This window comes from Carica papaya, chromosome 2, assembly GCF_054855325.1.
Source record: "Carica papaya isolate Zhongbai chromosome 2, ASM5485532v1, whole genome shotgun sequence".
In the NCBI taxonomy this organism is placed as follows: Eukaryota; Viridiplantae; Streptophyta; class Magnoliopsida; order Brassicales; family Caricaceae; genus Carica; species Carica papaya.
In genome coordinates this window covers 30,087,656-30,114,956 of record NC_142310.1, presented here as the reverse complement: position 1 = coordinate 30,114,956, position 27,301 = coordinate 30,087,656, and the positions used below count along the sequence as shown (strand labels likewise).

Below are 27,301 nucleotides of genomic sequence, written 5' to 3'. Positions count from 1 at the left end.
TCGTAGTCTTTGAAGAGTTCTATCCATCATCTCTAACGCATATTAAGATCCTTTTGAGTGAATATATGTTTCAGCCCTTATGGTCAGTATAGATTTGAAAAGCCTCCCTATACAAGTAATGGTGCCAAGTCTTTAAGGCATGGATAATCGTGGTAAGTTCTAAATCGTGGGTGGGTTAGTTTTTCTAATGACTCTTCAACTGCCTGAACCCGTAGGCTATAACTTTCCCATGTTGTATCAGAATAAAATTTAACTCCAAGTAGGAGACATCACTGTGAACTGTATATCCACCTGACCCACTCGGCAAGGCCAACACAAGTGCAGTGGTCAACCACTTCTTTAGTTCTATAAATCTCTTTTCACAGTCCTCATTCTTCTCAAACTTGACGTTCTTCTTTGTGAGTCGGGTCAAATGAGCAGCTAGGTTAGAAAACCCTTCTACAAACCTGCAGTAATAACCTGTCATTCATAGAAAGCTGCGAATCTCCTTGACCAAGGTCAATTTCTCCCAACCAAACACTGCCTCAACTTTTTTGGGATTCATTGACACTTCATCCTTTGATATGATGTGCCCTAGGAAGGTAGTCTGCTCGGGTCAGAATTCACACTTACTCAACTTTACATACAACTTTCTTTCTCTAAGAACCTGCAAAACCTGAGTCAGATGGTGAGCGTGTTCCTCTCTCTTTTTGAATAGATTAGGATATCATTGATAAATACAATGACAAATTGATCCATGAATTGCCTGAAAATCCTGTTCATCAAGTCCATAAAGATGGCTGATGCGTTAGTTAGTCCAAATGGCATGACCAGGAACTCATAGTATTCGTACTTGGTTTAGAAAGCTGTTTTGAGAATGTTATTTGACATAATCTTTACCTGATGGTAACCTGAATAAAAGTCTATTTTGGAGAAGACCTGAGCACCCTGCAACTGATCAAAAAGGTCATCGATCTTGAGAAGATGATACTTGTTCTTGATCATGATCCTATTCAGTCTATTATAGTCAATACATAACCTTAATGTTCCATCTCCCTTCCTTACAAATGTGACTCCAGCACTCTAAGGGGACATACTATATCGAATGAACCCACTATCCTATAGTTCATTGATCTATTTTCACAACTCTTTCATCTCAACACTACTCATGGGGTAAGGGGCAACCAAGATAGGTTGGGTGTCTGGCTAAAGATCTATGGTGAATTTCACTTCTTTATCTAGCAGTATGGGTAGTTCATTAGGAAATACATCCAGAAAGTCTCGGACTACCGGAATCTCTCGAATACAAATTTATTTCTTAGGTTTGCTTAGTTAGAGAAAACAACTGAGTTAAAGCACTTTGAAATCGAAAAATTGCCATGAAGAAATAATGTTTAAAGATTTTATTAATTTGTAAATGACTCTTCATTCAAGTTTTTTGTGAAAATAATCTATGGCGGCATGATATGCCGCTAGCCAATTCATTCCTATAATTACATCAAAGTCCCCGTATCAATATCTATTAGATATACACTCAATTTTCTATCTACTGTATCTATGATACAAGCTCTGTATATAACCTTTTTCAGTAGTGTCATAATCTAAGGGGTAGATATAAACAACACAGAATCAAGTCTTTTAACTAATACATTCAATTTTGGCACAAAAGCATGTGAAATAAATGAATGTGAGGTACTAGTATCAATCAAAACATATGCAAGATGATTACGGATAGTATGTGTACCTTATATCACATATGGATTGGTTTTTGCATCTTACTGAGTGAGGTTGTAAGCTCTGCCCTAGATAGGAGGTCTGGCCTGATTCTAATTCCTCAAATACTCTCTCGTGTAGTATTGGGCACTCCCATATATACAACAAGTATTATTGAGACAATAACATGGTCGATCCCCATGATCATTGCCACAGTGTTGGCAATTCCTACCCCGTTTTATTGCTGGAATCTGAGGGAGAGCTTGAGTCACTAGCCTAGGTCTCTTGTTTTGCTAAATAGATGCAGTGGGTGCTGGTTTGCAGTATGAAACGGGGGGCCTGAGGTTCCCCACTGCTGGAGGAAAAATATGAAGGTTCCTCTCCACTAGCTGTGCCTTGGCAAGAACAGTTGAGTAAGTGCTAAGCTCAAATACATATAACTGCTGTCTAATCTTAAGGCAAAGGCCCTACTCGAACTTCTTTGCCTTTCTACCTTCATCCATCATGCTCTTAGAAAAATACTGACCAAACTCTAGGAACTTGCAGATATACTCTGACACAGTCATATCACCTTAGACTAGGTGTGCAAACTCCATTTCCTTCATATGTCGAAGATGCTCTATGAGGTACTCTACATTGAAGGTCATCAAGAACTGTTTCCAAGTGACTGGAACGGGCAGGTTGACCTACTTGAGCTGCCACTAGCGACCTGCCTCTCCCACCAGCATATAAGTGGCAAGTATAACTCTCTGTTCAATAATTACCCCAATAGTCATAAAAGCCTTCTTTGTTTCAGCTAACTAGTACTCGGCCTCTTCAAATGGGGATGTCTCTGCAAAAGTAGATGAATTTAGTCATTTTTACCTCTCAATATAGTCTGGCTCCATCATGGGTGGAACTGGATCCCATGGAAGAGGGATTGGATTGTGCTGAGAAGGGACCGTATGGCCCTGTGGTGGTATTGAATGATACGGTGGAGGCACTGAATTGTACTGTGGTGGTGTCAAACGATGAGGTGAGGGCACCGAACCATACTGTGGTCGTACCGGATAGTACTGTGGAGGAGCAAGGTGGTACCGGGGTGGCTCAGGATCCTCCCGTAGTAGGGGTGGCTCAAACTGTGGTAGCGGGGGAAGGTCAGGTAATTCCCTCCTTTCCTCCCGTGACGGCTAAGAAGCAATAAGTCTCTCCAGCATTTCAAAGAGTCAGTCAACATCCTTTCTAAGCGAACCCTCTCAAGCTACTCGATTTAGTGGGGGCCATCATCTCCTCATCTATTTGTACCTGTATTTCATAAGGAATGGTTGAGCAATAATTCATTTTTGGGGTGTTTTCTTAATTTTTTGTGTAAGGAATGGTTCCGAGGAACACGGCTCTGATACCAACTGTAGATGCCCTAAACTTATAAAGAAATAAATCATAAATTGAATACGGAAGCAAAATAATAGAGTTAGGATTTATATTCCTTACACAATAATTTAGAATATCCAATAGGGATACTGAAATGACATTTATAAAAGAACAAGTGAAAAATTAAAGAAATAAATGAAAAGTAAACAACTGGACATCCTAGGATGACATTCACTAGCCTTTAAAGGGAGTCTAGGTGGTGAACTATTCACAACTCCTTTGTTGATCGGGATCTGGATCTTGATCCTTTTAATATGAAATAGTTAATGAAAATGTGAGTTATACTAGCCCAGTAAGAATATCACACTACTCACCGATATAGAAATGAAGGTTGTTAAAAATTTTAAAAATAACTAACAGAGCTCTTAAATTAAGTAAATTCATTTATCATAATAAAGTCATTTATTACATACTTACCGTTGCGAGATTTTTAAAACCAACCAATAGAGGCAATAACACAAACAACATCATAATCTCATATTCAAGTGGTCAGAATAACAATTTTCCCTTTTTATTTGCTTATTGATATCCCTGAGGGTCCATAGGGATGCCCTACTACGCGTGAACCCATATCGAACCTTATCAATTAATCTCCTGTCCCATACCTCATCCAGTATGAGCGCCAAAAGTATTATCCCTAAATAATCCGTTCGGTATGAAGGTAAATCGAGCTATTTCCATACCTCGTCTGGTATGAGCACCAAAAAATATCATTTCTCGATACCCCGTCTAATATGAGGTAACATTCATGGTAAGGTTTCCTACGTACTCGATCCGTCCACCATCTTCCAGGATATTCAGTAAGACAACCATCAATTAATTTACTTAACCAAATAATTTCTCGTTTTCATTTTAATTTCCAGTTTCACAAATCATCCGCAAACCACGCAAGACAAAAACTACATGCATAAACGAAACACAACTGAATCATTGTACCAATTTCAATATATTATCATGTATTTAAAACTGTAAAATCAAACAATCAGTTAAACATGACTAATAATAATAAATAACCGGTTCTTACTCCATTAGTAACTTGTAATTAATTTTTGAAAATTTCTAAATTACACAAAATATCGTATTATTGATAATTAAACTTCAATTCAATAACAGAGAATAAAGTGAGGGATTCTTACCCGAATCAGTGTTCAAAATACTGAACTTTCTACTACACCTACTGGGAGTCCCCAAGTTTTCTAAATTTTTTTGTAGAGATTGAAACACGTTTTCCGTACCTAAAAATACCTAAAAACTCAAAATCGATGTTAAAAACCCTTTTTCGGCTAATTTTGGGGTTTTGGTACGGTGGCACCGCCGTTCGCGACGGCGATTTGCCTGTGTCTGGCCATTTTCGGTCAATTTTGGCTAATTTCAGCTTGTTTTATACCCATCCTTGCGAGAAAACACGTTAGGGGGTCTCGGTTGGCCCAAAAAAAGGAAACTTAACAGTGGTGAGATTTTTTTGTGCGGCAGCTCTGCTGGCTCACATTTGCAGCTGGGCGTTTTCCTTCGGTCAACTTATAGAAAACAGAACGGTGATCACAATGGTAGAAAAATCATATGAAACGGGAATCGGGAAGGAGTTAATTGGAGGCAGTTGCGGTTTTTTCCCACGGTGACACCCCTGGGATTTGCCCGTGATTTTTGGCTCATCCGTCGTTTCTTTTGCTTCTATTTGGCCATGGAGGTTCTCGGAATCAAGTTCCGAGCCAATAGGAGAATTTTTACCTTTTTTGATAGTCGTTCCGATTTGGACATTCTCAAAGCCTAGCCACCATAGTCTCTACACCAAAACACATCTCGTGGGAGGAGATGCAACGTCGACGAGCCCAAGGGCTTTATTTCAACTGCAATGAGAGGTTTACGACCAGCCATCGATGCGTTAAACGTCAGTTGCTCTTGCTTGCCAGGAATGATGAAAACAGAGAAGAATAAGAAGATATCGCGAACAAAGAACCGAAAATCTCATTACACGCCCTCATTGGGTGGTCTTCGTTTCGCACCATATGTGTTCTAGCTATTATCCGAAGATAGGGAATTGTGGCTCTCAATGATAGCAGCGAGTCCATGCACAATTTTATTATTGATCAAGTTGCGCACCGATTACAACTTCTTGTGGTGCTGACAACTTCATTCTTGGTCAAGGTAGCAAATGGGCAGCCATTTAAATGTCAGTGGAGGTTCGAGAACGTCAAGGTTGACGTCTAAGGTATGTCTTTTATTATGAATTTCTACTCTTTACCACTAAGTGGCCTTGATTTAGTGCTAAGAATCCAATAGCTTGAACAATTAAGATCAGTGATTTGTGACTGGAAAAAGATGAATATGGAGTTCATTTAGAATGGGCAATCGAGTATATTGCAGGGAGAGGTTGAATGGCCACAACAGTGTGTGTCGGATAAAGATTTACGAGAGTCCCATTTCTCTTTGCAATAAGTATACAGAATCCAGCAGCTGAGGCTGTGCTAGTAGATGAGTTCGTAGATATTTTTTAGGAATCCACGTCGATCCCATCGGCATAGAAAACCAACCACCGGATTACATTAAAGGAAGAGACCGAACTTGTAAATGTCAGACCTTACCAGTATGCTTATTTCCAAAAGGCATATATTGAATGGCAAGTACAAAGTATGTTGAAGATGGGAGTGATTAAGCCGAGCATCAGCCCATTTTCCTCACCAGTTCTACTTGTAAAGGAAAAAGATAGAACTTGGAGGTTCTGCACCGACTATCGAGCCTTGAATACAGTCACTACCAAAGAAGGTTTTCCCATACCAACAGTGAACGATATGATGGATGAATTATATGGTGCTACCTTCTTCACCAAACGAAACTCAATATCAGGATATCACCAAGTCAGGGTCCACCCTCTAGACACTCCGAAAATGGCTTTCAGAACCCACAATGGATATTACAAATACCTCGTAATGCCCTTTGGCCTCTACAATATGCCATTCACCTTCCAGACCATTATGAATGCCATCTTCTGACCACATCTGAGGAAATTTGTCGTGGTTTTTTTGATGACATATTGGTATATAGTCATAACTGGACTTCACATTTGGAGCACCTGCTGTAAACCTTTGAGATATTAAGACAGCATAAGTTCTACGTCAAAATGAAGAAGTGTGTATTTGGGTAGCAAAAATTGGAATATTTAGTGTACATTATCACTCCACAAGGGGTTAAGCTAGATCAAAGAAAGATTCAAGCCATGGTGGATTGGCCCAGGCCAACGTCTATCGCTAAACTACAAGGGTTCCTAGGACTAACTGGATATTACAAAAAGTTTGTGCTCAACTATGGAATATTAGTCAAACCCCTCATGCAGCTACTAAAGAAGGGGCAATTCAAGTGGACAGAAGAAGCAGAGACCGCATTCATGTAACTAAAGTAGGCCATGATAACCACCTCGACTTTGGCTCTTCTAAACTTTAATGAACCTTTTACCATAGAAACAGATGCTTCTGAAGAAGGAATTGGGGTTGTCTTCACTCAGCAAGGGAAACCCATCACCTGCATGAGTCGAGCCTTAGGGATCACCAATGGTCAACATATACTAAGAAAATGCTGGCCATAGTGATAGCCATTCAAACGTGGAGCCCATATCTATTAGGCCGTAAATTCATCATTCAAATAGATCATTAGAGCCTGAAACATCTATTGAATCAATGTATCACCACATCCGAACAACAAAATTGGATATCCAAGCTTTTTGGGTATGATTACGAAATCGTCGATTAACCAGGGAAAGAGAACAAAACAACAGATGCTCTATCCATACAACACGAAGGACCCTCCCTAAATGCCCTATTTGTCTGTGAAAACCAAATTTGGAAAAATATAAAAAATAAAGCAGAAAACCACCCATACATGCGAAGAATAAGCAACTTGGCAGAAGAAAACCCCGACAAACCATATAAGTGGAGAAGTGGACTCCTACACTATAAAAACCTTGTCATCGTTCCTCCAGAGTCCAAGATCATCCAACAATTGCTATAAGCATACCATGACTCTCGACTAGGAGGACATTCAGGAGTTCTAAGAACATACAAACGTCTGACACAACAATTCTAGTGGCCAACTATGAGACAGATCGTACAACGCTATGTGGCAGCATGTGAGACCTGTAAAAAAGCCAAAATCGAGACTCTTGCACTAGCCGAGCTGCTCAAGTAGCTACTTATCCCATGCCAAGTTTGGGATGACATCACCATGGACTTCATAAAATGATTACCAAGTTCCCAAGATAAGGATACTATACTAGTTGTCGTTGATTGATTGAGCAAATCAGCATATTTTCTGGCATTGACACACCCCTATATCGTTAAGACCGTAAACGAAAGATTTATGGAAGGCATAGTTAAACTCCATGGAATACCACAAACAATTGTTACTGACAGGGACCTAATTTTTATTAGTAATTTTTGGAATCAATTCTTCAAGATGTCCAGAACAAAACTAAAAATGAGTTCAGCTTATCACCCCCAAACAGATGGACAAACGATAGTTATCGATCGATGTGTAGAACAGTACCATAGATGCTTAACTCATCAGTGACCTCGGAAATGGTAGTCCCTCCTTCTATAGACAGAATATTTATATAACACTACCTATCACTCATCGATTGGGATGATACCGTTTCAAGCCCTATACGGACGACCTCCTCCCAGCATTCTGTTTTACCAAAAGGGCATGACTGTAGTTGATGATGTTGACCAACACTTGACAGAATGGAATGACCTCCTCCAATAACTCAAAGCCAACCTCGATGCAACTAATAATTGTATGTGACAAACCGTAAACACCAAGAAACGCCATGTTAAATTTCAAGAGGGAGATTGAGTCTTTTTATGACTCCGACCTTACCACCAACAAACGGTTTTCAAGATAGCACTCCAAAAATTAGTATGTCGTTATTACGGACCCTACCAAATTACACAATGCATCAATCTGGTGGCATAAAAACTCAAGCTCCCAGAAGGGTCTCACATTCCCCCCGTTTTCCACATATCATTGCTCAAACAAAAAATTGGAGATTCCACCTTACTAATTAAAGACGTGTTAGCCACTATTAAGGAGAGCAACGTTATCCTTCATCCAAAAACAATACTGGACACGTGTTGGGTAAAAAAAAGGTCTAAGAGTTTAGTTAAATGGAAAATTTTGCCCATAGAAGAAGCCACCTAGGAGATCACACAAAACCTGATAGAGCAATTTGGTTCACTGAATCTTGGGGATAAAGTTCTTCCCTAATAGAGGAGCAATGATAAGCCCCAAAGATCACTTAGGCTGCCACGTAAGAACCCAAAATATATGGATTAAACTATCCATGTTACAGACCCCAAATAAGCAATCAAGAGAAGAATCAATCAACCCAGAAAATCTGCTCAATTAAGATTTCTAGTCGTTGCTTAATTATTGTGATTTTCTTTTGATTTTTGTTTAATCATGTAGCGTAGAAATAGGAATTTCAGTTAGCTTTCTATGTATTTAAATGCATTCGCAGATGAAAAAAAACATAGCATAATTTATCCCAAAGAAACCAAACATAGGCTTAGGGCTTTCTGGAAAGCGACGTTTAAATATTATCTCCGCGTTGATCTGAGTCATTCATGCAAGGACTCGTGGCCCACTCCCAGCCGTCGGATCACTCTTATTTGGAAAACGAATCTGGGCGACACGATCGGATTAAATCCAGCCTTCAATCGCGCTTGAAGAAGAAACGGATATGGGTCGTCCATGTGTGTAGGAGGAGATCTGGACTGTCGGCAGACACGCAGCGCACAACGATGGGTCACACTATTGACGTGGCAGTCCACATGGCCAAATTTCTATTATTTTTATTTTTACCCCAATTTTTCATATTTCTTTTCAAATAGATTCTCTCTTATTTCTACTTTATCCATGATTTTTGAAAATATTTTCAAATACACCCAAAATACAATTTTCTTTAAAATTTCATATAAAAATTAGAAATTGAATTTTTTCTAATTTATTTATTATTAAAATTGATTATCTCGGGCCTAAATTCCGAACCTGGGTGTTACAAAGAGTATATCGGATATAAAATAATATAAATTAAAGGTATAGTCGACTTACAATTAAATGGTGATTCGTGGAATTACAATTTCAGTGTTGCAATTATAATTTCGTTTGAATTTTTATTCAAGTAAATCAAACATTATACGAGCCTAACGTAATAGTCACTATATTGTACACATACTATAAATATATTCAACAAATCAAACTTAGCATCATTTTATTTTTCAATTCTATTGTTATCCAACTAGAAATCATGTAATAAGGTATGTATTACTAGAAGGTTTTTTGTGAGAGTTTTTTGCCAATGGTAGACCATTGATCAAATATTTTAATTCTTAAAATATATGTTGATTTAAAAAATAATAAAAATTAATTTTAATTGATTTACTATATACATATATATATATATATATATTTGCAAACAATTCAACTCGGCATCTTCAATCTTTAATCTCCTGAACAAAGAATTTAACCGCGTGTGAACCAGTCCAGTTCAAATTTTTTATTTGGACTGGATTTTACTATTTCCTAAGTGCAAAACTTATGAACCACTATTATATATGATAAGAAAAAGCTTGATTTATAAAATATTATATTACAGTTTCAAAACTGCCACCTTCCTAGCGTATTTTTTAGTCAGTTTTCTTGCATTCAAAATGATTTTTTTAATCACCATTTTGGTGTATATAATTGGGTTTTTTTTAAGTAAATATTTAATTTAATCCCCCCCCCCCCCCACCCCCACCCCTCTAGAGATCACACTTCATTGGAGAAGACAAAGATGATCAGAGAGTAAAAAGGTGGTTGCTTTGTTAATTCTTGTAACAATCATTTTTTGCTATTGAAGTTCCTTCCATATCCTTTTGGCTACATAGTTTTTTCTAGGTTTTCTTTTTATTTTATTTTTTTCTTGAGTAATTTTATTAGGCTTCCATTTGATTTTAAGAATCCATGCGAGTTAAGTGAATGAAGTTATTCCTCAATAAACACCAATCCACTTGCTATTTTATCGATCATACTAGTGATTTATGGTATCAATCACATTACTTTACATAAACATAGGGTATACCACATTAAATTAGATTTAAAAAATGTTTAAATTTTGTAATCCCACAATTGAGAATTTTTTAAAGGACTTGAGATTTTATAGTAAATTAATTTTGTCCATATTACTTAAGAGTTGAAAATAGTTTATTATTATTATTATGTCAAAAAAGAGAGAGAAAAATTAGAGAGAAGAAGGGAAAGAGGTAAAGAGAACAATCCAAATGAAAGAAACCCAAATTTGTTTCTTCTTTTCCCAAGCCTACTTCACACCATCCAATTCAAACCAATTTTTAAACCCCAACTCTTTAAGCCTTTTAACTAAAATCCCAACTCAAATTTATCCAAGCAAAACCACAACACCCAATTTGGTTTTCTAAATCCAGACGTCCATTAAAATTCGACCCATCTGCAGAGACTAGCCCGACCCTGTACTGACGCCATGATGACCTCATTTCAATTAAAATTAACAAACAAAAAAAACAACTAAGAAATGCAAGATGTGGATTTTAGTCGGCAGAAAAAGCCAAGGGGAGGTGGGGTCGGCACCAAAAGAGAAGAAAAAACGAGCATGGCAGCTGAGAAAGTTTGACACGCCAAAAGAGGAAAAAAAGTCCCTTCTGATATAATTTACTCCTCATCCCTAATGTCTTTTTTAAAAAATTTAATTAATAGATTTGATTATGAATTAGTGACATTTTCATATACATACAAAATATTCTATTATTTAGCATAACATCATCTTTACAATTCTCCCATATTTTAACTATATTTCACTTATAACTTAAATATATACGAATATAAACGATTTTTTATAATACATTAGTAAATCGAATCGTACGAGTAATACAATTTTTGAACACATCATAATAATAATAAATGATTTCATTATTGATATTTTTAAGTTTAATAATCTAACTAAGATGATTACATAATCATATCTTGTTAAATTATTATGACGATAGTTTAAGTACATATATAACTAATAATTATTTAACAAAAATATTCACTAATTAAATATATGTAATTTTATGAAAATAATTAAATTTCTCCATCCCAGAACTCATCAACAGTCTTGTAAGGTCCTTCGCTATAAATAAATTCTAGGGCAGGAAATGCTTTTTCTTGTGGGATTTGATTTATTTGATATAATTCTTCTGAACTCAATTGCCAGTCGAATATGTCAAGGTTTTCTTTCATTCTTTCTTTGTTGAAGCTCTTCACGATCACAACAACTCCTTGTTCATAAACCCACCTCAAACATATCTACAGTATATGCATAAGTAAAAAAATATTGTATTACTCACAATGTAAGATCAAAAAAATAAAAAATAAAAACTTTTTTTTTTTTAACCTTATGTTATTCTAAAAATATTTAAAATTTTTGTAATTTTTTTTTTATCTTATGTTATCCTTGTGTAACAAAATTGGTGCTTCTTTTTATGATTTCTATCAGAAACCAAAAGTTTCTTTCAAGGAACTTTCATAATATTTCAATAAATTGAATCATATATGGAATATAATTTGCAAGCATATCATGACAACAATAAATATTTTTATCATTAAAATTTTAAGTTTAATTTCCTAATTGAAATTATTACATAATGATGTCTTATCAACTCACTACTCCAATAGTTTAAGGACATATATAACTAACAATTATTTCAAAAAAGACTTTATGGGTTATTGCTATATAAAGTAGTAAAATTTTTATCTTTCATAACACTTATGGTTAATCTTATTTTATGACAAAGTTAAGAGAGTAAAAAATAGAATTGTATAAGAAATTAAACTGAAAGGTAACTAAGATCTTGAATAATGAGGAGTTTTCTCTCTTAATATATAGTGCTTTATAACTTAGAACGAATATTAGAAATGAGAATTCTATAAGAATCGATAAAAAAAAAATGTACTCAAATGTTATTTTTCTAATTGTGCTCCCACAATATATATCAACTGCCTAAAATAGAAGAATTAATTATTCATTAAAGAAAATAAATAAACAAAACACATATATAACATCAAAAATATAAAAGAACTCTATATTATTTACTATAATAAAATAACATTAAGAAAATATAGAAAGAATCCATCCATACTATTGAAGTTTATCAGTAGATTACCAACAAATTACTACGGACAACATAATCATTGATAGATTATTAATCAATTTCCATGCTAAAAAATTTTAAATGACAAGAATACCAACAAGTGATTATATTTCTAAATCTATGGATGAACATAATCACCGATGATCATCGATATATAATTATTTTATCATTGTCTATTTCAATAAGATTAGTAACGCTATTTAATTTATAAAAAAAATTAGTAATTTCGACCTATATACTTTTTTTTTGAATTTTATTTAAACTATAATCACAAATTTTTAGTCGTTGAAAACTGTAGAGTTAAAAAGAAAAAGAAGAAGTTACCTGGGCAACACTTTTTCCTTTGGCAAGAGCAATATTCTTGATCACATCGTTTTTCATAACACGATTTGTACCCCAGAGCGCTCCATTGGCACCCAGAGGGGAATACGCTTCAACAATTATACCTTTTTCATCACAGAAGTCTCTTAGCTTTTGTTGCTGCCAAACTGGGCTCATCTCCACCTTTCAAAGCCAGTCATCCATAACTTAATAAGTAAAACCATTTTTCTTCTTAAAATGACACTAAAATTACTTGAAAAGATAACATATATATATATACTTGATTGACAGCAGGAGGGATTTTTGCTGTGGATAATATTATTTCAAGCTTCTTGCACGAGAAGTTGCTGACTCCTATTGATTTTGTTAAACCAAGCTCCACACACTCCTCCATAGCTTCCCACACTGACTTGAAATCCATAGAAATTATATCCTCCTTCGGAAATGGAAAAGTGATTTCACCTGGTTTTACGCTGACTGGAAAATGAATAAGGTACAGATCCAAGTACTTTAGCTTCAAGTTTCTAAACACACAAATCAAAGAGAGAAAGAACATGTTAATTAATTAAAATTTATTATATATATGAAAGTTGTATACATATGGGTAAGTTTTATTTACTTGAGCGTTTTCTGCAGTGCAGGAAGAACACGATCATGGTGGGCATCGCAGCACCAGAGTTTGGAAGTGATGAAGAGCTCCTCCCGAGATTTGATCAGGCCAAGAGTAAGAGCATCTGAGACTGCCTCACCGAGATACTTCTCTGACTGGTAGAGGGCAGCCGTGTCAAAATGTCTGTAACCTAATACGATTGCATGAAGAATGGATTCTTTCATAATTTCTGCCGATAATCCAAATGGATATTCAGCTGTTCCAAAACCTAGACGTGGAATGCCAATTCTATTTTCTGAATCCACTTGCATCTTATCTTTTTTCTGTATGGTATCACTTCAAGTGTTTTCTCTTATCGATATTGGTTTGGTTTTGATGGTTTGTAATGCCTATTTATATATAGAAAACCTAGAAGGCAAGTTGTAAACTACCAATCATATATATATATATATATTAAAATATTTATTGTTTGGTACATTTAAATGGTGTGATATATTTTTTCTTTCGAGGGAAATGGTGTGAATTATATCATTTCAATTGAATTTTTGGCCAATCTGTTTGTTTGACATTAATTACTACTTTTTTTGACGTCAAATAATACAATATATAAATATTTTATGTATGTCTATATATATATATATACATCCATATTAGTAAAAGTTGATATGCATAGATGATAACAGTGGTTATATTGAAGGGCCAGAATGAAGGCAGTACGTAGATATAAAAGCAAGGAAGCTAATTAATGCAGACAGAGAAAAAGCATGAAAGGGCCTCTCAAATCTTATCCAGCCACAAGTTACGTCGTCTTCTCAATCGGTTTGAAAACATTATCTCTTCAATTTCAGATATATATATATATATATATTTATCCTTGTAATTACAAATCCTACTTATAAATCATAAGTTTATGATCAGAGTAAACGACACTCCCCGACAGCTCCTTTTACACACCAAGGCAACTTCAGTTTCCTTCGCTCTGTAATTTTCTTAAATTAATTTAAATCTCTATCCATTAAAAAAGAGTTGTGTGTGGAATTAAAAAATAATTTATTTCAGATAATTATTAAAATAAAATTAAACAAGATCATTAAAAATTAGTGGCATCCTATAATTATTTTAGTACATGTATAATATATTTCATAATGAAAGTCCTAATCATTTAATTTAAGTAACAATTTATTCTTGCAGGTAATTTACCAAATCTATGCCTTTTGTTTTCTTTCTATTTATGGTTGTATACAGAAGCAATGTGGAGGTTGATAATTGTTTTATTGTGGGTCGACAACTTCTACCTTTATTATTGTACTTGATTTAAACGTACATTCTAGATGCATTTTTAGATTTATGTAATACAACAAAATAAAATAACACAATTACATAATAATTAATAAATTTCATATATATTTTAAATAATCTTAATGAAGAGTCTAATTTTTTAAAAATACAACCTAAATGTTAATTTTAAAAAACTAGGAAGTTTTATCTCCAATATATAAATTTTAACATCTATTTAAGGTGGATTGTATTAGTTATATTAAGATAAGAGTATATTAGATGTAAAATAATGCAAATCAAAGGTATAATTAATAGAAACTAAATGGTGATTCTTGGTCTCCCTAAGCATCAATCATAATATCAGTATTATTACACATATTGCAAACATGTTCTACAAACCAAACATAGCATTATATATAATTTCACTACTGCTTAGAGGACTTAAGATTTTATAGTACATTAATTTTGTCCATATTACTTAAGAGTTGAAAATAGATTATTATTATTAACAAAAAAGAGAGAGAAATTCAAAAAAAAAAAGAGAAAAATCAAAATACAAAATACAAAAAAGAGAGAAAAATCAAATAAAAGAAACCCACTTGCAATTAGTCCCACACTTATTTCTTTTATATTTCCCAAGCCCATCTAAATTTTAAACTACCCTACTTCACACCATTCAATTTTAGAATCCCCAACTCTTCAAGCATTTTAATTAAAATCTAAACAAAACCACAAAACCCAATTTCTAGTTTTCTTAAATCCAGCTCTCCATTTAAATTCGATCAAATTGGAGAGCCCTGTCTTTAATGCCAAAATGATGTCGTTTTGATTAAAATTAAAAAAAAAACAAAAAAAATATAACAATTTCGAAAATATTCAAAGAAAATAAATGATAATTAAAGTACGAAAAAGAATAAATGTTTAAGGTGTACTTTCTTTACACAATAACTTAAAGTACTAAACAGTATTACGGAATTCACCATTTTAAAAGAAATATAAGAAATAAGAAAACGAACGAAAAATAAAGAAAATTAGTATCTACTCTCAATCCTCTTGTGGGTCAAACTCTAAATCCTGGTACTCTTAATCTAAAATAATTAAATAAGTGATGAATTACAAGTCCAACAAGAATATCACACTATATCACCGATACAGAAAAGAAGATTGGTAGAAAAAAATAAGAAAATAACTAATTGAGCACTGAGTTAAGCAAATTCATTTATCAATAATAAAACCATTTATCGTCCGCTTACCGTAGTGAGATTTACATAAAACAACCTATAGAAAATAATAACATTATATATATCATGATTCCGCATATACTTGGCAACATAGCACATAATATACTTTCATATTCAAATAATAATTTTCCTTTTTCTCACCAGCATGCTGATATCTATGGGGGTTCATAGGGATGTCCTCGCTACGCGTGAACTTTTTCCTTTAACGTTCTCAATTACGGACCGTTCTCATACCTCGTCCGGTATAAGCCACAAATTATCAAACCTCAATAGCTCGTCCGGTATGAGGGTGAAGCGGGTTGTCCCCATACCCCGTCCGGTATGAGTGCCAAGTTACCAAGTCTTCATACCCTGTTCGATATGAGACACGTTCACGGTAGGGTTCTCTATATACCCGATCCGTCCACCATCTCCTAGGATGTTCAGTTGTCGTTTCATCTAGTCACTTAATCACACAAGTTTTCCGTTTACCTTTAACATCCATTTTTTCAATTCAACCGTAAACACGTAAAACAATAATATATGCATTCAAAACTATAAAATAAATTAATAAGGCACTATCATGTATTTAATCTGTAAAAACAATTAATAAAAAGCAATAGAGAATTGTTTCCGGTTCTGCCTCCATTAGCAATCCGTAATTAATCATGAACATTTTTTAAATTATATAAAATATCGTATTTATTGATAATTAGACTTCAATTGTATAACAGAGAGTAGGGTGAGAGATTCTTACTCAATTTGGTGCTCGAAAAGTTAAGTTATTCACTACGCCTACATGCAGTTTTCGAGTTCCCTGAATTTTCCTTCGGGAATCAAAACGCACTATAAGTACCTACAAATGTCTCAAACAAATCCAAAATCAGTCTTAAGGCCCATTTTGGCCAATTTCAGAATTTCGGCACGGTGGCTCCGCCATGTTCTGGCGACAGTGCCGCCGTCCGCAATGGCAGTCCGCCTCGGGTAAGCTGTTTTCGGTCTTTTTAGCCGAATTCGGCCGATTTCGTATCAATTCTTGTGAGAAAACATGTTAAAGGATCTCGATTGGCCGAAAAATACAAAAAATCGAAACTCACCAGCAGCGAGGCTCTCTGGTGCGGCGGCTCCTCTGGCTCACATTGTGGTTGAGTGTTTTGTTCCAGTCACCTGTAGAGAAGGAAACGGTGATTACAACGGTGGAAAAATCACACCGAACGGGAATCGAAAAGGACCTCATCAGAGGCGTTTTGTGGAATTCCCCGCGGCGGTGCCACCAGTCTTTGCTCACGTTTTTTGACCAATCAGCCAATCCTTTTGCTCTGATTTTGCTATGGGTGTGTTTAAAATTGAATTCCGAGCAAAATGAAATTTTTTTACCTTTTTTGGCGGTCGAAAGGAGCTCCGGTGCGGCGGCAGTCTCCTTCTCGGCGGTCGGGTCTTCTTCTCCCGCGAGGGGTCTGGCGGCTAGGGTTAGGGTTTGGTGTAGATGGTAGTTATTTATATCCATCTACTTTTGATCTGAACTGTCCATCGCGTTTGATCTGTACCGTCCGATCGCGATTAAATAGGGAGTGAATCTAGACCGTTCATCGCGATCCAATCTATATCGTCTATCGCGATCTAATCTGGACCGTCCGATCGTATTTGGAGAGGGAATGCATCTGGACCGTCCGTGTGCGCGAGAACGGATCTGGACCGTTCGATCACTGACACGCGGATCAAACGCGTGGTACTGCGTCAGCGTCCGCTGCCACGCGACACGTCCTAATTCATCGGGCCTGCAACTGAGCATCTGACGTGGCGAAACTTCTCTAAATTGCATTTTGACTCATAAATTCTAATTTTTCTTTCAAAAATACATTCAAAACCTAAATTTTCACCACTTTTCTCCAAAATTATTTTCAATTTAATTCTCCATCAATTTTATTTCATTTTTACTGTAAATTAAAATTAAAAAATTAAAAATTATATTTATAATAAAATTTTAAATTATAAAAAATTAATTTAGGGTGTTACAGAAAAAGTATAAGAGAAGAGGATGGATTGACGCCAAATAATCAATCATGTCCTTATTCCTAATGTCTTTTAAAAAAAATTAATTAATAGATTTAATTATGAATGAGTGACATTTTCATACACATGCATTATTGATCAAATTTTTAATTAATTTTGCATACAAATTATTCTATTATTTAGCATATATCACGTGTAAAATCCTTACATATTCTTATCAGATTTCATTCGTGACTTAAATATTTGAATATTAGAACAATTAAGTTTGTTAGCATATGGTCTCACTTTTAATAAGATTAGTAACAACTTAAAAAAAATATTTCAAAATTTAAAATTTATTTTTATAGAATCTTTTTTTAACTTACATTGTCCTCATTGTGACAATATTGGCACTTTGTTCTTATGATTTCTATCACATTTTTAATAATTATAAAGAACTTTTATAATACATTAATAAAGTAAATCATATATATAATATAATTTTCGAGCATATCATAACAACAATAAATGTTTTATTATTAATTGCTTAAGTTTAATAACCTAACTAACATTATTACATGATCATGTCTTATTAAATTATTACACCACTAGTTTAAGGACATATATGAGTATTAACTATTTCATAAAAATATTAATTAATCAATCAAATACATATAATTTTGTAAGAATAATTAGATTTCTCCATCCCAAAACTCATCAACAGTCGTGTAAGGCCCTTCGCTATGAATAAATTCTAGGGCAGGAAATGCTTTTTGCTGTGGAATTTGATTTATCTGATGTAATTCTTCTGAAGTCAACTGCCAGTCAAATATATCAAGATTTTCTTTCATTCTTTCTTTGTTGAAACTCTTTACAATCACAACAACTCCTTGTTCATAAGCCCACCTCAAACATATCTGCGTTATATAAGAAAAAAAAACACTATATTACTCAAGATATGAGATTAACAAAATAAAACAAAACATATAATATCGATATCATCTAACTTGTAGATATTACAAATTAAATGAAGTATTGTGATTAATTATACAGTTGCTTAAACTATATATATATATATATATATATATATATATATAGAATCATGACTGACCTTAAACTAATAAAAACTAAATTTTCTTTTTTTTCTTTTTATTTTTGTAAAAATTAGTTATAAATGTAGATTAAAAAAAACACTTTGAGTGTTATAAGTAAATAAACTAGTAAAATTTTTATTTTTATGGGTAAATCTTGTTTATAACTAAATTGAGAGAATACAAAAAAGAATTGTATAAGAAGCTAAACTAATAGGTAAATATGATCTTAAACATTGAGGAGTGTTCTCTTTTAATATATTCTACTCTATAATTTAGAATGAAAACTAAAAATTTGAATTCTATAAAAATCAATAAAAGAAAATATATTTAAATTTTATCTTTCTATAACACTAATCACACCATAAGTAAAAGAATCAATAGACAGCAATAACAACATAAAAAAAGCCTCTATATTATTCACTATAAGAAAATAACACTAAGAAATATGGAAAGAAGCAATTATGTTGAGGTTTATCAGTAGATTATCAACAAATTACTATGAACAATGAAATCATTGATGGGTTATTAATCAATTTCCATTCTTTAAAAAAAAAAAAAAGTTACCTGGGCAATACTTTTTCCTTTAGCACAAGCAATATCCTTGATCACATTGCATTCCATAACACGATTTGTACCCCAAAGAGCTCCGTTGGCACCCAGAGGGGAGTAAGCTGCAACAATTATACCTTTTTCATCGCAGAAGTTTCTTAGCTTTTTTTGCTGCCAAACTGGGTTCATTTCCACCTTTCAAAACAAGTCCAATGATATCCGTAGCTTAATACATAAAATTATTTCTCTTATCAAACTGAAACTAAAATTACTTAAAAAAGGCAACATATATATACTTGATTGACAGCAGGAGGGATTTTTGCTGTGGATAATATTATTTCAAGCTTCTTACACGAGAAGTTGCTGACTCCTATTGCTTTCGTTAAACCCAGCTCCACACACTCCTCCATAGCTTCCCACACTGACTTGAAATCCATAGCAATTATATCCTCCTTCGCAAATGGAAAAGTGAACTCATCCGGTTTCATGCTGACTGGTAAATGAATAAGATACAGATCCAGGTATTCCAGTTTCAAGTTTCTAAACATACAAATCGAACAAAGAATGAACATGTTAATTAATCAAAATTTATTATATATACGAAAGTTGTACATATATGGATAGGTTTTACTTGAGCGTTTTCTGCAGTGCAGGAAGAACACGATCATGGTGGGCATCAGCGCACCAGAGCTTGGAAGTGATGAAGAGCTCGTCCCTAGATTTGATGAGACCAAAAGCAAGAGCATCTAATATTGCCTCGCCGAGATACTGCTCTGACTGGTAGACAGCAGCTGTGTCAAAATGTCTGTAACCTAATCCGATTGCATGAAGAATGATTTCTTTCAGGATTTTTGCCGATAATCCGAATGGGTATTCAGCTGTTCCAAAAGCCAAACGGGGAATGCTAATTTTGTTACCTGAAACCCCTTGCATCTTCTCTTTTTTTTTTAATGGTATCACTTCTAGTGTTTTCTTTTATTTGGTATTTGTTTGGTTTTAATGGAAAGCCTCTTTATATGTAGAACCTTGAAGAAAGCGACAAATTGCCAATTATATATATATATATATATATATATATATATGTACGTATGTATATAATATTTATTGTTTGGTAACATTTTAAATGACGTGATGTTCTTTTTCTTTTGAGAGAAAAGGTATGAATTATATAATAAGGTCCAATACATCACGTCTGTTATTATTTCAGTTGAATTTTTTGTCATACTTTATTTTTGACATTAATTTCAATTTTTAACGCAAAATAATTATATATATAAGTATCATGTCGAAATATATAACATTATGTTTCCGGCTCCAAGCAACGCAGGAGAGTTTTATATATATATATATATATATATATATATATATATCCAAAGATTAGTTGTAAGTTCAGGTCTGCTAAAAGTTTATTTCAGATAGTAAAAGTTGATACGCATAGATGATAACAGTGGTTATATTGAAGGGCCAGAACGAAGGCGGTACGTAGATATAAAAGCAGGGAAGCTAATTAATGCAAAAAGAGAAAAAGCATGGAAGGGCCTCTCAAATCTTATCCAGCCACAAGCTACGTCGTCTTCTCAATCGGTTTGAAAACATTATCTCTTCAATTTCAGATATATATATATATATATATATTTATCGTTGTAATTACAAATCCTACTTATAAATCGTAAGTTTATGATCAGAGTAAACGACACTCCCCCACAGCTCCTTTTACACACCAAGGCAACTCCAGTTTTCTTTCGCTCTGTAATTGTGACACCCAAATTTTTATTTTTATTATTATTAAAATTATTTTGATTTTATTTTATTTTAATAATTAATTTATTAATTAATAATTATATGATTTTAATTTAATTTAATAGAGATAAAAATAATAATAATAATGATAAAAATAAGTAAAATTATTTTTTGAATTTAATTGAAAATGATTTTAAAAAAATGAGTAAAAATTTAGACTCTGGAGGTATTTTTGAAAAAAAAATCGAAAATCGTAAGTCAAAACACAATTTAGAAAAATTACGCCACGTCAGCAGCCCGGTCAGCAGCTCCGGCCAACCAGGACACGCCGCGTGGCAGAAACACTGACGCGGGAAGGCCACGCGGAACAAGCCACGTGGGCGATCCACGTGCGCGCGATCGGACGGCTGAGATCCGTCCCGCTCGCACGGACAACCCAGATCAAACGCGCGCTCGAACGACCAAGATTGCACGCGTGCGGACGACCCAAATTCCATCGTGATGGACGACCCAGATTTATTTCTAATTTAATCGCGATCGGACGGCCCAGATTAAATCATGATGGACAACTCAGATTAAAAGAGGAATGTTATAAATAATCTCATCCACACTCAATCCCAAACCCTAGCCGCCAGAACCCGCACCAGAGAAGACAACCCAGCCACCGAAGGAACCGACCGTCGCCATCTACCCCGCACCGGAGCACCTTCCAGCCGCCAAACGAGGTAAAATTTCTCTCCTTGGCTCGGTTTTAGATGCTAAACCCACCTGTGGCCAAATCAAAGCCAAACCACTGGTCAATTGGCCGAAAAACATCGCCAAAGCCCAGCAGTGCCACCGTGAGTTTTCTCAGTTTTTGCCTTCGATGAAGCCCTTCCCGATTCCTGTTCGATGTAATTTTTACACCACTGTGACCACCGTCCTTTTTTCTACAGGTTGACCGGAGCAAAACATCAAACCACGACTCGCGCTGGAGGAGCCGCCGCACCCGAGAGCTCCGCTGCTGGTAAGTCTCAGTTTTCTGAATTTTTTGGCCCACCGAGGGCCCTAGAGGTGTTTTATCACAGGAACTAACGCAAGTTTGGCCGAATTCGGCTGAAAATGGCCAGAAACAGCCAATGCGAGGCGGATCGCCGTTGCAAGCGGTGGCGGCGCCGCCGGAGTACGGCGGAGCCACTGTGCCGGAATTTTGAAATTGGTTGAATAGGCCCTAGGTCTGATTTGGGATTTTTTGGGGACATGTGCAGGTACCGAAAGTGTATTTCAGTTTCCAAAAAAAATTCAGGGAATCTAAGGACTGCTTGTACGCACAGTAAGAACCCGATTTCAGACTCCGAAACAAGTAAGGATCCCTCACCCTATTTTCTATCACGGCATTAAAGCTTAATAAATGATAAAACGGTATTTTATGAATTAATAAATATGTATAATTAATTAAGATTGCTAATGGGACCTGAACCTGATGTATTTATTGGTATGTTTCTGTTTGATGTATTTTACAGTCTAAATGCAGTATAGTATTTGATTGTTTATTCTGTGGTTTCTGCATGAATCATTGTTTAATCTATTATGGTTTGAATTATTGTGAACCCGATATTGTATTACCTTATTTGGTGTGCATCACTGGTTTACGTATTCATGTTGATTGGGTAATTGAGACTAAAAAAAATAAAAATGGTATGTGAATTTATAAATGGATAAGTCGACAGTCTCACTAGATATCCTGAGAGATGGTGGACGGGCCGGGTCCATAGGGAACCCTACCGGGAACGGGGTCTCTCATATCAGACAGAGTATTGAGACTTTAAATGTTTCGGTGTTCATACCGGACGGAGTATGGGGACAGCCCGCTTCACCCTCATACCGGACGGGGTATGGGACGACCCTGGAATTAAGGTGAATGGTTCACGTGTAGCGGGGACCCCTATGGATCCTCATAGATACTAGTAGGCTGATAAAAGAGAAAATTTGTTGTCTGATTATTGAAATACAAAAGTATAAAATGTGTTATATTACAGAGTGTGCACGATCTTATGATGTTTATAATGTTATTGTTTTCATAAGTTGTTTTCATAAATCTCACAGAGGTAAGTGGACAGTAAAAGGTTCTATTATTGATAAATGAATTTGTTATAAATTATGCTCTATTGGTCGTTTTTGTTTTTTACCAACATTTACTTCTGTGACAGTGAGATAATGTGACATCTTTACTGGGGTAGTGTAGCTCATTCCTTACTTAATCATTTCAGATTAGGAGGATTTGGTTCCCGAGCCCGTTCCGCAGGAAGACGGCGAGTAGAAGCCTAAAGATTTATTAATTTTCCTTATAGTATTCATTCATAATATTTTCTTTAGTTAGTTTATTTTTTGATATCTTTAATATGTTTGGATTATTGTATAAGGGATGTTAATCATAATCTATTTTATTTCGCTTCCGCATTTAGAATAAATTTATACTTTTTCTTTTAATTTCCGAGGCTGTTACAGTAATTTTTTTAAATTAATTTAAATCTCTATCCATTAAAAAAGAGTTGTGTGTCGAATTAAGAAATAATTTATTTCAGATAATTATTACAATGATTAATTTTGATGGTTGCTTTGCTGTGGGAAATATTTATTTATTTTTATAAGATTAAATTAAAAAAAATATAGCAATTAATAAATAGTATAATCACGTAAAAAAAATAAGAATTAATTGCACAATAATTTCCCTAGTATTAAATAAAAATTAATAAATTATGGTTTTTAAATATAACCTAAAATTTAATTTTTTAAAAAATTATGAATTGTTTGTTTCCAATATATAAATTTGAACATTTACTTAAAAGTGGGAGTGTATTAGTTACATAATAATTTTGTTTAAGGTAATAATAGTACATTAGATATAAAATAATGTACATCAAAAGTATAATTGACTCAAAATAAAAATTTAAGTATTATCAAGAAACTGAAATGCTGATTCATGGTCTCCCTAAACATGAATCACAATTTCGGTATTGTAATAATTATAATCTCATTACTCCTCATCGGAGAAGAAGATGATGAACAGAAAGGCTCCTCCTATTCATAATTTTTTTTCCTTCAAGTTCATTTCATTTTTGCGTAGTGTTATAACAAAAGAAGACATTTATATCAAATTATATGTTTGTCTTTCTTTCAAAATAAAAGGGGTCGTATGTAATTGTCTAGAAGTAGACATTGGGAATCAAACCATGAGATCAATATAATTTTCCCAAGTACGTACTTATTTATTGCAAAATGCCTCTATCTTATTGTCCGTTGGCTACTACATTTCTTCATTTTCTTTGACTTAAAAGCCACTATATAAATCTTGTATCCACCACAATTAAGAAATTGCAGAGCAAACTTCTAAGCTAGAGATGGAAATTTCAGAGCAGACGGTCAAAATCCCAGAGGCAAGTCTCGGCTTAGCCGGCGGCAAAACAATTCCTCTGATAGGATTTGGAACAGCCGACTTTCCATTTGGCGATCGACCGGAAGCCATTAAAGAAGCAGTCCTCCACGCAATCGAGCTTGGCTACAACCATTTCGACACGGCCGCTGTTTACCAGTCAGAGCAGCCACTCGGAGAAGCCATTAATGAAGCTTTACACCGTGGCTTAATTCAGTCCCGAGACCAACTCTTTATCACTTCAAAGCTCTCGACTGCCGATGCCCACCACCACCTCGTCGTTCCTGCTCTTCAAACAACTCTAAGGTAATCTTAACTCCAACTACATAGATATGATCTTTACATATTGCATAATAAGTAGTGTATAGATACATATTTTGAGGGTTTGAGTTTGGTGCACGAAAATAACAGGAATCTTGGTATGGAATACGTGGATCTGTACTTGATTCATTTTCCGGTGAGCTTGAAGGAGGGAGCTAAATACCCATTTGGTAAAGATGAAATTGTAGGGATGGATTTTAAGTCTGTTTGGGAGAAAATGGAAGAATGTCAAAAACTGGGTCTGACAAAATCTATTGGAGTTAGCAACTTCACATGCAAGAAACTAGACAAGCTTCTCAGTTCTGCAACAATCCCTCCGGCTGTTAATCAAGTCAGTCGTCATTAACCAACTAACATATACATATATACGTATAGTTTGATGAAGAAAGGGATTAAATTGATCATGTAATTCATTTTTTAAAATTTTAAATTTGAAGGTGGAGATGAACCCACTATGGCAGCAGAAGAAACTGAAAGAATTCTGCGAGGAGAAGGGAATACACATAACAGCATACTCTCCGCTGGGAGCCAAAGGAACGCCGTGGGGAAACCAGCGGCTCATGGAATCTGAACAGCGGCTTCAAAAAATCGCTTCTACTAGAGGAAAAACTGTAGCTCAGGTACATGTTTTTCCATAAAAATTTATTAATTTAACAAAAAAAAACAAAAGAACATAATATGGATAAAACAAAAATAAATTATGTTTTTCTATACAAAATTTTCATATAAAAAACAAAAAATCTATATTAAACTTGTAAAGAAAGTAAATAAAATGACAATTTTTGGACACATATATATATATATATACATATATGCGTGTGTGTGTGTGTGGTATGGGACTACCAATAATTTAAAATATATTATTCATTTAATTTTGTATCAAATATATTATGTGGTTAATTTGGAACGGCAGAAGAATCTTTCTACCCATACCAAGATCTGGAAATTTTGCTCATCCTACAAATTTGAAAGTGAAGGAAAAGGAAGCCTTTGTTGTATTCTGTCATATCGATAAATATATATATATATATATATACAAAATTAATAGGAGAATTAGATTCGAAGATTAGATATGTGATTTAATATTATATTAAATAAAATTGAATTATAATTTATGCTGATACATGTGATAATCCACCAATAAACTTATATTCCAACAATTAATAATTTCAAGTCGTTGCGAAACTTTCGTTAATTAGAGTAATTGAAGTTGGGGACTGGTGACTTGTGACTCGATTAAGTAGTCAAAGCCGGCAACAAAATTTTTATTAATAATATAGTAATTTATGTATGTATATCATTTATTAATAAATATATATTTTTAATTTAAAAAAAAAAAAAAAACACACATAATAAAATACAAAACAAACATTACATCTACTTTCCAACTACTTTGATATTGTAATTCCAACGTAAATACAATTCAAAATTTGCATTTATATAAGTAATCAACATTTAGAAAAAGATAATTTTGTTTTGTCTTACTAATTGTCTTTAATCAAAGTGTTTGTATCTAATGGATTTAAAGGTTTGTGTGAGATGGGTTTATGAGCAAGGAGCAAGTGTTCTTGTAAAGAGCTTTAACAAGGAAAGAATGAAAGAGAACCTTGAGTTATTAGATTGGGAACTCAATGCAGAAGATTTGGAAGAGATAGCCAAGATCCCACAAAACAGAGGATCATTAGCAGAGTTATATGTTTCAGAAGAAGGTCCTTTCAAATCCTTGATGGAACTTTGGGATGGAGAGCTTTGATGTTCTACCCAAATAAATTTAATTTTAATTATTTATGTTCTAATCTATGAAAAACACATAAATATTATATTTTTCCTTTATGCTAATAATGTAATAAAGTTTTATATATATAAGAGTTGACAATGAATTCAAAGTATGCGGTACTAAAACTATATTTATCTTATATATTTTAAGTTAAATAACTATGAAATTCTCTAAAAATAATGAGACAATATACACCATGTCAAGAGGAATGGGCCAAAATACTTTCTGACTTTACTCCTTGAGTTCTTTCTTTTTCCATTTACTTCTTTACTTTATTGCTTTTCCTCTTCCTTTTCCTTTAGCTTAAAAGTCTTTGATGTGTAAGTGTTCGACCAGATTTAATAATTTGTGATGATAAAAAATTTTTTGTCTCTATCCATACACCTTGGAGAAATTTTTTTATCCACTTTATGAGATAATTTTTTTTAATCATACATAAAGATATGGTCCAACCACCACATTTTGCTTTTCCATATTAATTACTTTACTATTTTCATTTCTTGCTTACCTTTTTTCCCTTTTTTTTTTTTTTTTTTTTTTTTTTTTTTTTTTTTGGGGGGGCAATATGCTCTACTATTACTTAATTATTTAGGAAATTGCAGGTGGACACTCTTTGATAGGTGTATTTTGAAGTTGCCAAATCCTTATAATAAATCATTTCATTTACAAATTCTTCTCTCAACTT

The 27,301-nt window shown here is 34.0% G+C and overlaps 3 protein-coding genes across 3 annotated transcripts; 1 reads left to right on the top strand and 2 right to left on the bottom strand.

The window, feature by feature from the left end:
* Positions 1 to 11,058: 11,058 nt before the first annotated feature.
* On the bottom strand, positions 11,059 to 13,628 carry LOC110823829 ((1S)-1,7-diacetoxy-luvungin A aldo-keto reductase-like). Its single transcript, XM_022054312.2, has 4 exons — positions 13,243 to 13,628; positions 12,904 to 13,147; positions 12,627 to 12,806; positions 11,059 to 11,457 (listed from the first exon to the last, which is right to left on the bottom strand). Exons 1-4 carry the CDS (start codon positions 13,542 to 13,544, stop codon positions 11,233 to 11,235), a joined length of 951 nt encoding a protein of 316 aa, XP_021910004.2. The 5' UTR covers positions 13,545 to 13,628; the 3' UTR covers positions 11,059 to 11,232.
* Positions 13,629 to 18,239: 4,611 nt separating this feature from the next.
* LOC110823830 (7-acetyl-epi-neemfruitin B aldo-keto reductase-like) lies at positions 18,240 to 20,364 on the bottom strand. The gene is made up of 4 exons (XM_088213998.1): positions 19,998 to 20,364; positions 19,663 to 19,906; positions 19,382 to 19,561; positions 18,240 to 18,640 (listed from the first exon to the last, which is right to left on the bottom strand). Exons 1-4 carry the CDS (start codon positions 20,297 to 20,299, stop codon positions 18,416 to 18,418), a joined length of 951 nt encoding a protein of 316 aa, XP_088070124.1. The 5' UTR covers positions 20,300 to 20,364; the 3' UTR covers positions 18,240 to 18,415.
* Positions 20,365 to 24,296: 3,932 nt separating this feature from the next.
* Positions 24,297 to 26,728, top strand: LOC110823756 ((1S)-1,7-diacetoxy-luvungin A aldo-keto reductase-like). The gene is made up of 4 exons (XM_088213997.1): positions 24,297 to 24,824; positions 24,930 to 25,170; positions 25,277 to 25,459; positions 26,368 to 26,728. The coding sequence occupies exons 1-4, from the start codon at positions 24,487 to 24,489 to the stop codon at positions 26,590 to 26,592; spliced, it is 987 nt and encodes a 328-aa protein (XP_088070123.1). The 5' UTR covers positions 24,297 to 24,486; the 3' UTR covers positions 26,593 to 26,728.
* Positions 26,729 to 27,301: the final 573 nt, after the last annotated feature.